Genomic DNA, 13,962 nt, shown 5'->3' with positions numbered 1-13,962 from the left:
TCAGGCCTTTCTCTAGTCTGAAAACAAGCTTATGTGCTCTCGGATTTCTAATTAGCAATATCAGAAACTGTATGGCCCATAGGAGATGATCCTCAATTAAGCAGGGAACAGAACAACCTAGTTAAGTGAGTTTTCTTTGAACTAAGGAGATCTTTGTTGCAACCTCTTGTTGAAAATCTTTCTGAAGTAAAATGCATTAATGCACTTTTCTGTTCAAGAATATTCTAATTAATATAATAAACACTCCTGATGATCTAATGTTTTATTGCCTCATTACAACAAATTAATCTAAGATACTATAGTGGCGTTAAAGTTATAGAATATTGACATTTTTATGCTGACCTCAGGTTATACTTGAGGTATCTGCTAGATTTTCACAAAATAAAACCTAACATAAGCTTGTTTTCTTATAATTTGCTTTTTTTTCTTCCACACATGGACTATAGAAATATTTCCAGATAATTGAGGTTCTGATTAGTTAAATTTCGGTTAATCACAGTTTAATTATATTTGTGTTATGTTGCACCTTCAACTTCACAGGAACCTTTACTTCTGAAAGAAATAGAACATGATTCATTTCAGGCTTATGCTAAATGGTTATTAAGTCCATGGGCCTCTGATAACTTTCACTACTGACAACTTTAATAATCAAAGTTTTCTTAGAAGCAATGGCGAGATTAAGTCTCCAGGTAGTAAACAGCAGAATTAAGCCAATTTCTCTTAAAAAAAAAAAAAAACAAAACTGGATCTGTTCTTTTGCAGAATTTCTCCTCTAACAGAATGTTCAGCACAAAGAAAACAGCCACCTGAAGTAATTCTACTGTTGACATTAGTTTAAGTAAATCCATTTGAACTTACAGGTGTTAAAAGCATTTCCAATATGTCCACAGAAATTAAAATCTCAGAGAGGTAATTATCTGCACAAACAGTTTAACGAAAAGTCAAGAGAGATATTCTATTTCACTCAGACACTTAAAAGCAAGCTGGGGAGAATTTGGGGGTTCTAGCTTCAAAATAAACCTTGTAATTTCTTATTCAGGGAAGTAAAAACGCATAATTTCCAGCAGCTTTTGATATTTTATAGAAGACATTGCTCCACTACTAGTTACCTCCTAGTCAAGTGAAATTCAAGCACAGTAACTTTCCCTATTTCAGTGAGAAGCAACGTTTCTCCAGCACTCTCCTTCGACGGCAGTCACAGCACAATCACTCTACCCCCATCAGCACCTTTGATATCCCCACAGCTAGTGCCAGGCAGACTGCCTGTCTTCTGTCCTCAGCACTCAGACCTTCAGTACCCATATTGAAATACAGGAGCCAAGCATACGGGGCAGACTTTACTTCTTGAAAGGGCCACTCTAGCTTTGCTGACTGCATGCAACCATTCTGAGGGTCTGTACAATGCCTAAAAGGACCCTGGACTAGGAATCAGAAAAAAGGGTTATAATCCTCACTTTCCAACTGAGTAGCTGCCACTCACCTCTGAGTCTCAGTTGACTTAAGAGCCTGCCTACCCCCCCCACAGGTTACTGTGTCATTAACATAAAAGTATAACCACTTTTGGCCCAGCGCCTGTACCCAATAGACATTCAACTAAATAAAACAGATTGAAAAATACCACTATCAGGGCAAAGACAGTCCTTTCTTTGTGGATGGAAATATCAGTATCAGTCTCCATCTTGTGTCTCTCAAACTAAGTTCTGTTGCTCAGGGGCACGGGCAGCCAATAATTCAATGTCACAACAAAAACAAAGAATGAAACATTTTCAAAAAGTGAACAACAGAAATACAATGTAATGCTATTCTATGGAATACTATGGTTAAGTAATATGGTATTGAATACAAAAGAGTGTTTCAATTTAGAAGTCCAATTTAGAAGGTTTACTCTTACTAAGAGACTCATATACAAACATAAGAGTATAAACCATATTTTTTATTGAAACTTGAAACTCCAAAAGTAATGTGCTGATAGAAACTAAAGTCACTCAATTTTAATTGTAAATACACAAACTATAATACAACAGATATACTCACAGCTTGCATTTCTATACAGAAGAAATGGTTCATGCAGCTGAAATTCCAAATCTTTATTCACTGGTTCAACTAGATTGTGCATATTCAGTCGATTCACAATGGTAAAACCATGGTAAGGTGAAGCTGACCTTAGATTTAATATAAGAAAAAAATCTGTAGTCACTGTTTAATTTGCGGAAATGTTATCTACTTTTTTACTACCATTTCAAAGAATGAATACATTATTGCATTACACAATACTAAAAAGTTATAAACAAAAAACTTAAAATTGGAGCACTCAAAATTGTAAACAAACAATTTAAGTCAGATCGTACCCCTCCTCCTCTCAGAAGCTTCCAAGGACTCAGTCCCTCAGAGGAAAGGCCAAAGTTCTTACTAAGGCCACCAAGGCCTTAGCTGATGGGGTTATGCCCCCTTTGACTTCGTCTCCTATGCCTCTTCCTTCTCCTTCTGCTCCAGCCACACTGAGTTCCTTGTCACTCTCCCTACACGTAGACTTCCATGTAAAGGCGTCTGCCCAGACCACTTGCCCAGCGTCTACAGTTATCTCATCTCCGGCAAGCCTTTGCTCACTTGTCACTTTCTCAATGAGGCCTAACTGAGAACTACCCTTTTAAATGCTCCCAAGCTCAATACCTCTAACCCTCCTCTTTTTCCATATCATTTACTTATCATTTTTTATATTTACCGTCTTTCTCCACTAGAAAGTAAGCTGCACGCAAATAGGGTTTTTGTCTTATTTTTTCAGATGTATACCAAGAGAGACACACAGTAGATGTTTAATAAACATTTGCTCAATGAAAATATCATTTATTTAAATATGGTACAGGACTGGTTATAATAATGACTGCCCGCCATTTCAGTAATGATTTTTCTTACACCAAATAGGGTTTCCATAGTTCTCGTGAGTTAGATAGAAAATGCCTCAAATCTTATAATAAGAAACATCCTTGGTTCCCACTTCAGGGCGATTCAGTACACGACCCTTTAGACACTCCTCACATGCATTAACACTTCATAGTTTCTCATTAGTTTCTCTGTGTACATGGGAAAGATTTCAGAATCCTATTCTATACATTAGGAAACAAGCTCAGAATGATTAAAGCCTACACTCAAAGTCAAACAAATAACGTAACCAGGATTCAGCTTTAGGTTTTCTGACTCCAAATCCAGGCTTCTACACTGTGCAAAGTGATATTCTGGGCTCTGCAAAGTGATATTCTGACACCCAAGTATACCTTTATCCAAGGTACATAAAATCTTCTGACATTTCCCAAATAGAATTTCTTTGGTGTCCTTTTATTAGACTCAACACCTCCATGAATTTTATTAAATCAAGTCACTCACTATATACTAAATTTCACATTTTCTACAATTAGTGGATCTATACTATACTGTAACAATAGGCCAAAAAAGTACTTTCCAAAATTATAGATACCAAGGTTCTAACAACATTGAAGTTTCTAGAGATTTACATTGATAAGGAAGAATAATGAAGTAGGTGAAGGGTAAAGGTCTCTCTCTTTCTTTTAAAAGGAGAAAGATGAATAACAGGGAATAAAGTTTCAAAGAATAAAGAGCTTGGTGTATAATATCAAAGCACTTACATTTAAAGGAAGAAAAAGATCAGTGTGTTTAGACAAGATCTCAAAGCTGTACACCAAAATTCAGAAGAGTATTTGACAGATTCTTGTTAATTACCATCAATGGGGAAAGGCAATCATTAAAAGATAACTCACAATACCAAAAAAAAAAAAAAAAAAAAAAAGGAGCGGAAAAGAACCAGAAGTCAGTGATAACTCTTGCTGAGTCCCTGAGCTTTAGAAATCAAGGGGAGGAACCTGTCCCAGTGAGGGCCAGGCCTAAGAGTGATCCAGGGAAACAGGGCACTCCCCGATTTATCACAACCTGTCAGTTGCCCTCAGGCCACAAAAGTTGCCTGACAAAACAAAAGTTGCAATTTGCAAACCAATCACATTTTAAGATAATAATTAATTCTGTGAAAAGTTGAAAATAAAAATGTGCAATTATGAATAATCCAGGCTTTCTAAAGGACTCTCAAACTAAAAATACACATTACAAAAACACTATACACAATCCAGAACTTTCGGGGTAGATGGAAAAGGGGAGAGAACCGGAGTCATAGAAGATAACCTCCCATTCAGTAACCACAGAACAGTGGGACCTTTCAACTACATTAATGCACAGAGCTAGTCCACATATTTTTCTCAACTCTCTCTCTCTCTCTCTATTTTTTAACATGGGGCAAAGGAGAAAGGAATCTGTTTCAGACTCATTCATTACTAGAAAATATTTTCTATTTTGAGACATTTTGCTAAGTTCCTAAATAACATCTAGTTCTGTTTATTCTGAATCCTAGGAAGGCTCAAAGAAGGGACCTAACTTAGGATCTCACAGCTAGAGATGGATGCATACTTGAAGGGTCAAGCAGGAAAGTTCTAATGACAAATGTACAACAGGGCTGAACCACTTCATATGACATTGCTCACACTTAGATTAAAAAATACGTATCATTTAAAAAAAAACTTACCTTCGATATACAAATAAGGTCCCTTCTATATCAGTCTTCTCCTATAACAAAGAATCAATTAGTTTCTTCTCCATAATCTAACCCCAAATAGTCCCAATGGAGAAGAAATGCTTCATATTTAAGACTGACATTTATTTTAAAATTAACCACTTTTGAACAGGTCAAGTCAGTCTCACTCCACAAACTGCTGTTACCAGTTTCTTTTGTATCCTTTCTATGCTACTGATGCCTATTAATATATATGCAGTGTTCAATCCAGCAACCTGCCTGTATCTCCAGCATTCTTCTTTTCCTTTTTTAGATTTTAAGGAGAAAATCCTGGAATTAGCTTTCACTTTTTTGTTTTGAGGAAGACTAGCCCTGAGTTAACATCCGCTGCCAATTCTCCTCTTTTAGTTGAGGAAGATTGGCCCTGGGCTAACATCCGTGCCCAACTTCCTCTACTTTACATGTGGGACGCCTGCCACAGCATGGCTTGATAAGCAGTGCGCAGGTCTGCGCCCAGGATCCAAACTAGCGGACCCCAGGCTGCCTGCGCGCGTGTGAACTAAACCGCTACAGCACCAGGACACCCCTAGCTTTCACTTTTTAAAGCTAAAATGTTTTACCCAGATTGCTTAGTTGTAAAGCCAAGGTCCTGTGTACAACAATTTCTTCATTTTTAAAGTTTATCAAGGTTAGTAGAAAAAAGAAAAGGAAATTTTATCTTACAGGACACTTTGTTTCATCATTGGGGGATTCTGGTATATTTTCATGAGCAGCAAATTTTGTGGTTAGTTAAGAAATACTGTCAAACACAATTAGTTTACTTTTAGAATTTTATTGAAGAATCATGAATACTGAGACAATACTCTGTCTTAATGTAATTACTGTAGGTCTTACAAATAAATAAAAAAATTCTTTTTAGCTTAAAGTGAAATGTTTTGATTAAGAAAGTACAACTCATATCATCTTTCATTTGCTGTGATAAGAGTGTATTTAGGTTTTAAACAATTACAATGTTTTAAAAAACCAAATAATCATATTAGTCTGCAGTTCACTGCCTGGACAGGACCTAAATATTTTAATGGGATCAACAAGCTGTCAGAAAACTTTAAATGTTAGTCATATCAAATTGAATTTGTTGGGATAAAAACTTTTAAAAAATATTTATCATCTTGATTTCTTCCAGGAGTATTGCCCTAGCTTAAATATCATCAAGAAACTTTTCCTTCCTAAGGATTCAGAGGCTTTTTCTTGCCTTTCAAATATTATTAGTATAAGAAATTGGTAATCAGCTGTCTCACAGTGAAAGCAAACTTGCCCAAACAAAACTGTGGAAAATTACAATTCACTGTAAAATAACAAAGAAAGAAAAGATTTTGGTTATGCTGTATGTGCCATGATCCAAATGAAGAATGGCAGCTTATTTTTCAATTCAGGTTATTATACTTTGTATTTCATATTTAAAATAGAATTCCACAATTAAAATTCCAAAATACTGAAAGTCTCTGAAAAACTAAAAATAAAAGCTTGTTAGTAATAAATCCCCACCCCTAAGTCTTCACCATTTGTCTGCAATCCGTATTTCACAAATTTATAGGTAGACCAAGAAAAGAAAAATGATGAACAATTCAAACTAAGGCAAGGTCTAAAACAGCTACAGTGAAAAAACTCCTGTAATTTCGTTCTTTGTGGCTTCCCAGATCTCCTCTTCCATGAGGTGAAGGAAAGAAGATAAAGCGAGATGATTTTGAAAACTCTCTTCATCTGAATTATCTGTTTATAAATGCCAAATGATTTTCACAAAATTACTGATTAAATATAACCTACGTATCTCTATTATATTGTAAAGGACATATCACAATAACAATCTTTCAGAGTTTTGTTAGTATAAGGATTTCATTTCTTACTGAAATGTGAACATCAGTCATTTACGAATTCAATCCAAACATTTACGGATTATTTTCTAAGTGTAAAGCTTACAGCTGAATGAGTTCACTAAGGGTCGATTACCAGAAAACGGGATATTATGTTATCTAAACAGCGAAAGAAGCTTCAAACAGGGGTTAACAAGTCAGTGAACAGACTGACTGTAACTTTTCGGACCCCCTTCCGTGCAAAAAAGCCCAAAAGTACTTAGTCTGATGGAAGCATTGGGACGTGACATCACCAGCAGCATAGCTGAAACGAGACATTTACAGGGTCTCTTTTCCAGAGTTCAAAGGAATCCAATTAACATGAAGCCCTTTTCCTAAGTGCCTTGAAATGTTCTCCAAAACTCTGGAAATACAGTGTAGTCTGATAAAAGCTGGACTGATCTTCCCCCCTTTCCCAAGAATTGAAACTAATTGGATTTCAAGCTTTAAATCCAAATGACCTCTGCGAAGGGGGCTCTTATTTGTCTGCTGCGGGGAGGGGTGGGGCGTTTACTTTATATTTTATGCATATGTAATTTATCTAATAACCCTCGAAGCTTTAAACAGAATCTTTCAGGCATCTTTCTGACCCCACCCGTCTCGTATTCTTCAACACACCCGCAAAGAAGGCAGGTCGCCCACGTCCCTGGACCCGACCTCAAGCGACAGATTCTCCTCCAATCCTCCCCTCTATCGGCTTTTCCCTCTGTGGTGGGCCTACTTCTCTCGCTCCTCTCTCCCAACCCCGGGAGCCCCCGACACCGCTCTGGCGTCGCTAGGCTCTTCTCCAGTCCCTGGCCTCCCGCATCGCCCCCTACCCAGGGCGCTCCGCGCGGCCCCTTTAAGAGGCGGCTGCCGGGCGGGCGACCTCAGCGTCCCGGCCGTACTCACCCACTGGTTGGCCTTGGGGCAGAAGGTGTACAGAGCGACCTGGCCCGTGAGGTCTGCGATGCTGGTGATGTAGGGGTCGTGTTGCTTGAGGGCCGCTAGGCTCATCTCCTGCCCAGCTCGACTCAGCGACTCCATCTTGAATTCCCGAGCCGAGCCCCTTGGGCGGGGGCGGAGTCGCGGACAGGAAGGTGCCTTCGAAGAGGAGTTCCCGCAGCGGCGTCAGCGCCCTCGACTTCCGCCTCTCCTCCGAGCCGGGCGGCGGGGCGGTACCGTAGCTATTATGCTCCGCTGCGCCCACGCCCCGGGTTTCGGGTTCCGGGCTCTCAGGTCCTGGAGGCCCAACGGTCCAGGGCGGTGTCTGTGGCCGCGTGGCGGAGCGGGCAGGCGGAGATTCAGGGTTCCACCGGCTAAAATGTCCCGCCGCCGCGATCAAGGCTGCCCGCGAACTTTCTCCGAACTCCTGCCGGACGAGGCTGGAGACTGACGCGGGGCCCGCCTCGGCTGGCGCACGGAAGGGTCCGGGCCGCGGAACGAATCTCCGCTGTGGCTGCAGGGCTCGCGGGCCGTTCGGACGGCAGAGAGAAGCGGAGAGAAGGGAGCGAGGGAACCCCGAAAGTTACCCCCGGTCTCCATCTCAGCAGATCGCCGCCGTTAGCAGTTTGCTGTTTTTCCGAAGGAAATTTTTGAAAAAAGCCGGACTAACCTGCCTGTAACGACACAGGAGTGTCTTTTGCTGCTCTCTTTTGCTCATTTTCCTCGTCTGAATCCTACTGAAATGTTTTCATCCAGTCTTGGGAAGAGCCCGTGAAGGCTTGAGTTTGTCGTGCGTTGTTTAAAGCTTCAAAAAGATAACTCATTCTTCAGCGAACATCTGTTGAGCATTTTAAAGAGCCACGTACTTTCTGAAGAGTAAAACAAGGCGTGGAGACTGTAGGGAGCGCTGTTTCATACCAACCCCCCGCCAGTTGTTAAAAAACATTTTCTTGTATTGAAAAGATAGTCCAACGGAATTGAAAGTTTTTGAAAGAAAAAATCCATAGTATTTGTATTGTTTATGATTTTGCATCCATTCATGTCTTACATTCTTTGCAGAATCATGTGTCGATGCAAATAATCCATAATCAATCTATAAACCAAAACTGGGGTAAGTTGATTCTGAGCCAGGCTTGAGGACTATAGCCCAGGGTCTTCCTTCCCCAAGGAAGGAAGCACTCTAAGAAGTGGGGTGTACGAACTGGTTATATACATCCTGGAACAAAGAGCAGTCGTCACATATGACAGGAATAGCTCTTTTACTACTGTAAGGAGATGCTTTGCTAGCACAGCAGGTCGGTGGTCAGCGGGTGAGTGGTACGAGGTGAGCACACCAGGTCAGTAATTAATCCTTAGTTTCTAGGAAGTGATGCTTATCCTTAAAGAAAGGCCAATATGGCGGGAAGTTATATCCTTATCTCTCGGCACCATTCTTGTCTTTGGGACATGGTAAATGTTTAAAGCTGATGTACAGTGCATGCTCAACAGGCCACATCAGGCCCAACTAGTTTGTTTTTTTAAATTTTAGTTTTAAACGAAATGGCTGCTTCTTGTACTCCAATATATCCTATTGCGTTTCATGTATTTATCACATCTAAGAAGTGTGTACAAATGCAGACAAGGAAACATGTCCCATTCATTCACTGTTCATTAAGCAAGTGTTTATTGAACTCCTAATGTGAACTGCTAGTCCCTTGGGAGCTTCAAAGACTGTTTAAGACAACTTCCTGGCTCTGGGAAAAACTGAAAGAAGTAGAACAATGCAAGGAAAGTGGTACAATGCTAGAAAGGTTCTCTTGAAGCCCAAAAGATGGAACCACTAACTCCATCTGGTCAGGAAAGTGTATGAAGACTTCTTGGAGTAGGTGGGGTTTGAATTAGTGCTCCAGGGATGAGTAGAAGTTCGAGAAGAAAGGCAAGGGCTTCCTTTCATTTGACAGCCTAATGGTGAGGTAGGGAAGATGTGGTCATCCTCATATGGCAGATGATTTAATTGAAGCTGGATGGAGAAATCACTGGCTCCAAGTTCCACACTAGTTAGGGAGGATCTGGTATTAGAATTCAGGGACTCCTGCCTTCTATCGAAGGGTCCATTCCTCCACACTATGGCTGCCTGTCTTCATCCTGGAGACAGGGCCCTACTCTCTCTACCTACTTTCAATCGAACATTTAAACAATCTGCACCCTAATTTAAAAAGATATATATGTATTGTTTGAGTAGGTAATACATTGCCTTGGTACAAAATCCAAATGCACACCTGAAACTGAGTTTTAGGTTTTTTTCTTTTAAAAAAGTTATTATTTTCTTATTGAGGTCTAATTGACATGTCACATTCTGTTAGTTTCAGGTGTACAACATAATGCTTTGATATTTTTGTGTGTGTATGTGAGGAAGATTGGCCCTGAGCTAACATCTATGCCAATCTTTCTCTATTTTATGTGGGATGCCACCACAGCATGGCTGAATGAGTGGTGCTAGGTCTGCACCTGGGATCTGAACCTGCAGACCCTGGGCCACCGAAGTGGAGTCTGCAAACTAGGCTGGTCCCTGATATTTTTATATATTGCAAAATGTTCACCACAATGGTCCAGTTAATGTCCATCACCATACATAGTTACAAAACTTTTTTCTTGTGATGAGGACTTTTAAGATCCACTCTCCTAGCTACTTTCAAATATGCAATACAGTATTATTAGCTATAGTCACCATGCTGTACATTGCATCTTGCAACATATTCATTAGTTTTTTTCTTACATAGATTTCCTAAAGTAGCTGAAGACATTTCCTTTTTATTTATTATTATTTTTGGTTGAACAGGGCTAGACTACTGAAGAACACCAAGCTATTTTAGGGAGTTTTCATACTCGGAATAGAAAATTGCTTCAAAATGCTTGTTTGTGGGCCGGCCTGGTGGTGCAGTGGTTAAGTTCACATGTTCTGCTTTTGCGGCCCAGGGTTCACTGGTTCCGATCCCGGGTGCGGACATGGCACTGCTTGGCAAGCCATGCTGTGGTAGGCGTCCCACATATAAAGTAGAGGAAGATGGGCATGGATGTTAGCTCAGGGCCAGTCTTCCTCAGCAAAATGAGGAGGATTGGCAGCAGCTGTTAGCTCAGGGCTAATCTTCCTCAAAAAACAAAAGTGTTTACATGGCTCAACAACATGTTAATGTTGACTTTAATGTCCTTGCAGCACTTAAGATATATTAAAGAGAATGTGGATATTTTGGGATTGAAAATCTTCCTCATTTACTTTGAGACCTAATTTTGCCTTATGTTTGTGAATCAAACCTTAAGACCTTTCTTGTGTCTTTTAGACAATAGGCTTTGAGAGGATGGAGGTTGCATCTTAGGTTATTACATCTTCAGTGCCTAGCACAGCTCCTGGCAAAGAATAGGGTGTCAATAAATATTGGTGAATGAATGTCATCTTAAAACTCGAGTCCTAAAGACATTCCTTGCACATGGATTGGAAGAATAAACATAGTTAAAATGTCCATACTACCTAAAGCAATATACAGATTCAATGCTATCCCAATCAGAATCCCAAGAACATTCTTCACAGAAATTGAACAAACAATCCTAAAATTCATATGGGGCAACAAAAGACCGCGAATTGCTAAAGCAATCCTGAGCAAGAAAAACAAAGCCGGTGGAATCACAATCCCCGATTTCAAAACATACTACAAAGCTACAGTGATCAAAACAGCATGGTACTGGTACAAAAACAGGTCCACAGATCAATGGAACAGAATTGAAAGCCCAGAGATAAAACCACACATCTATGGACAGCTAATCTTCGACAAAGGAGCAGAGGGCCTACAATGGAGAAAAGAAAGTCTCTTCAACAAATGGTGCTGGGAAAACTGGACAGCTACATGCAAAAGATTGAAAATTGACCATTCTTTTTCACCACACACCAAAATAAACTCAAAATGGATCAAAGACCTAAAGATTAGGCCTGAGACAATAAGTCTTTTGGAAGAGAATATAGGCAGTACACTCTTTGACATCAGTTTCAAAGGAATCTTTTCGGACACTGTAACTCCTCAGTTGAGGGAAACAATAGAAAGAATAAACAAATGGGACTTCATCAGACTAAAGAGCTTCTTCAAGGCAAGGGAAAACAAGATTGAAACAAAAAAAACAGCTCACTAATTGGGAAAAAATATTTACAAGCCACTTATCCGACAAAGGGTTAATCTCCATAATATACAAAGAACTCACACTGCTTGACAACAAAAAAACAAACAACCCGATCAAAAAATGGGCAGAGGACATGAACAGACATTTCTCAAAAGAAGATATGAGTATGGCCAATAGACACATGAAAAGATGTTCATCATCGCTAATCATCAGGGAAATGCAAATCAAAACTACACTAAGATATCACCTTACACCCGTTAGATTGGCAAAAACATCCAAAACCAAGAGCGACAAATGTTGGAGAGGTTGTGGAGAAAGAGGAACCCTCATACACTGTTGGTGGGAATGCAAACTGATACAGCCACTATGGAAAACAGTATGGAGATTTCTCAAAAAGTTAAAAATAGAAATACCCTATGACCCAGCCATCCCATTACTGGGTATCTATCCTAAGAACCTGATATCAGAAATCTCAAGAGTCCGTTGCACCCCTATGTTCATCGCAGCATTATTTACAATAGCCAAGACGTGGAACCAGCCTACATGCCCAGAAACTGATGATTGGATAAAGAAGATGTGGTATATATACACAATGGAATACTGCTCAGCCATAAAAAAAGACAAAATCGGCCCATTCACAACAACGTGGATGGACCTCAAGGGTATTATGTTAAGCGAAATAAGCCAGTCAGAGAAAGACGAACTCTATATGACTCCACTCATAGGTGGAAATTAGCATATTGAGAAGGAGATCTGATCGGTGGTTACCAGGGAAAAGGGGGGGTGGGGGGAGGGCACAGAGGGGGAAGTGGTGTACCCACAACATGACTAACAAAAATGTACAACTGAAATCTCACAAGGTTGTAATCTATCATAACATTAATAATAAAAAAAAAACCATTTGGGAAAGGATGAAGAACAAGAAATAAAATAATAACTCTCTGAAAAAAAAACAAAAACAAAAACTCGAGTCCTTTAGGCCCAAGAAGGAGACTAGAGGGAGGGGAGGGGAGATGAGTGGCTGAGATCAGAGGTGGGAAAGAGTCTTACTCTGCACTGGAAAACCTGCAGTTCCTTTTCAGTTGTGTTCCATGAATGTCAAATATTTTTTTAAAAATAAAAATAATTTAAAATATGAACATCTAAACCCCAATCAATCCAACCCCACTTCTTTCCCACTCTGAGTGGCTTTGTGGTAAAAAGCAAAATTTGCCGTTTAAAATCGTGAGGTCTAAGGTAAAGAACACTAGAATACAAGTCAGAAGATCAGTGTTTTAGTTCCAAGTCTACCAGCTGTGTAACTTTGTCTGTCAGTCGCAGACCTCCCATTTCGCCAGTGTAAAATCCGAAGTCCTTGCCATGGCCCAGGAGGCATTGCCCAGTCTGGCCTCTTGCTGTCTTTCCCTCTCCATTTTCTATAAATTACTCTTTCAATGATTCCATCCCAGCCCATTGACCTCCTAGCTATTCCTGTACATGTGCCAAGTAAGCCTTGCCTCAGGGCCTTTGCACTTGTTCCCCCTTCCTGGAACATTCTTCTCTCTGATATCCCTGTGATATCCTTTTGGCTCAGTTCCTCACTTTCTTCATTGCACTTATCTGCAAATTGTAATTTATTTTATTTACTTATGTTTTGTGTGTCTGACCAGCTCAGTGAAGCAGGTACCATGTCTGTCTTGTTCACCATCACGTTCTCAGTGCCTGGCAGAGAGGCAAGGCCTAATACCTATTTATTGGATTAATCGGAATGCTAGTATGTTCTCTCTTTGTCACATAAACCTGAGAGGAGGGATAGTTGTTTCAATGCCACATCTAACAAAGCGTTTGTTTGTCATAAGTGCTAAATAAATAATGATGCCTGATTTGCTTGTATTAATATATTTTGAATTCTTGGGCTCTCTGCTCCCTGAAGCAAACATAGTGTTTCTAGTGTAGCACAGAACAATCATTCCACACCTTTTCAGGGTTGCAACTTTCGCCTCAGCTGTTTTCTCTCCATCTCCCCTCTCTACTCTCCTCACTCTCACTCTCCCTTTCTCTCTCAGATTTTAAAGATTTATTCTAGAAGTATCTGCTTATTACTGTTTGCCTTTTTAGGCAGAGAAACCAAGCTACTTTTCCCAAGGTCACATAATGATTCCTTTGCTGAGTCGGGATTAGCGTCTTCAAGCCTTGGCTTCCAGGTAGATCGTGTATCTTGCTACCATTCTGCCTGGCACATTCTTAAATTACACTGGCTACATGTGAGAGAAACCTGTTATCCTTGTGCTGCTGTTTCACCACTGATATTTATTTTAAATGATTGGTATCCAAAGGTTGTAGACTTACTATAAAATTCATTAACTTGTCCTTACCAGATTCTTAGGATGGTAGCTCTTCCCTAGAGTTTTTCCAGAAAGGTCTCAGACC

General features: G+C 40.0%; 1 protein-coding gene across 5 annotated transcripts in view; it reads right to left on the bottom strand.

The window, feature by feature from the left end:
- Nucleotides 1–8,295, bottom strand: part of DCP1A (decapping mRNA 1A) — a 56,060-nt gene extending 47,765 nt beyond the window's left edge. The window contains exons 1-3 of one of the 5 annotated variants that reach the window (XM_008513141.2): nucleotides 7,375–8,295; nucleotides 4,586–4,626; nucleotides 2,035–2,162 (exon numbers count right to left, since the gene is read on the bottom strand). In XM_008513141.2, the coding sequence (XP_008511363.1) occupies nucleotides 2,035–2,162; nucleotides 4,586–4,626; nucleotides 7,375–7,509 (304 nt within the window). In that variant the 5' untranslated portion in view covers nucleotides 7,510–8,295. The remainder of the gene's footprint in view (nucleotides 1–2,034; nucleotides 2,163–4,585; nucleotides 4,627–7,374) is intronic. The other 4 variants (XM_008513142.2, XM_008513143.2, XM_070574992.1 and 1 more) reach the window with 4 other exon arrangements.
- Nucleotides 8,296–13,962: the final 5,667 nt, after the last annotated feature.

Source organism: Equus przewalskii, chromosome 15, assembly GCF_037783145.1.
Source record: "Equus przewalskii isolate Varuska chromosome 15, EquPr2, whole genome shotgun sequence".
NCBI classification, from domain to species: domain Eukaryota; kingdom Metazoa; phylum Chordata; class Mammalia; order Perissodactyla; family Equidae; genus Equus; species Equus przewalskii.
Note: the sequence above shows the minus strand (reverse complement) of the source record. Positions and strands in the feature narration are given on the sequence as shown.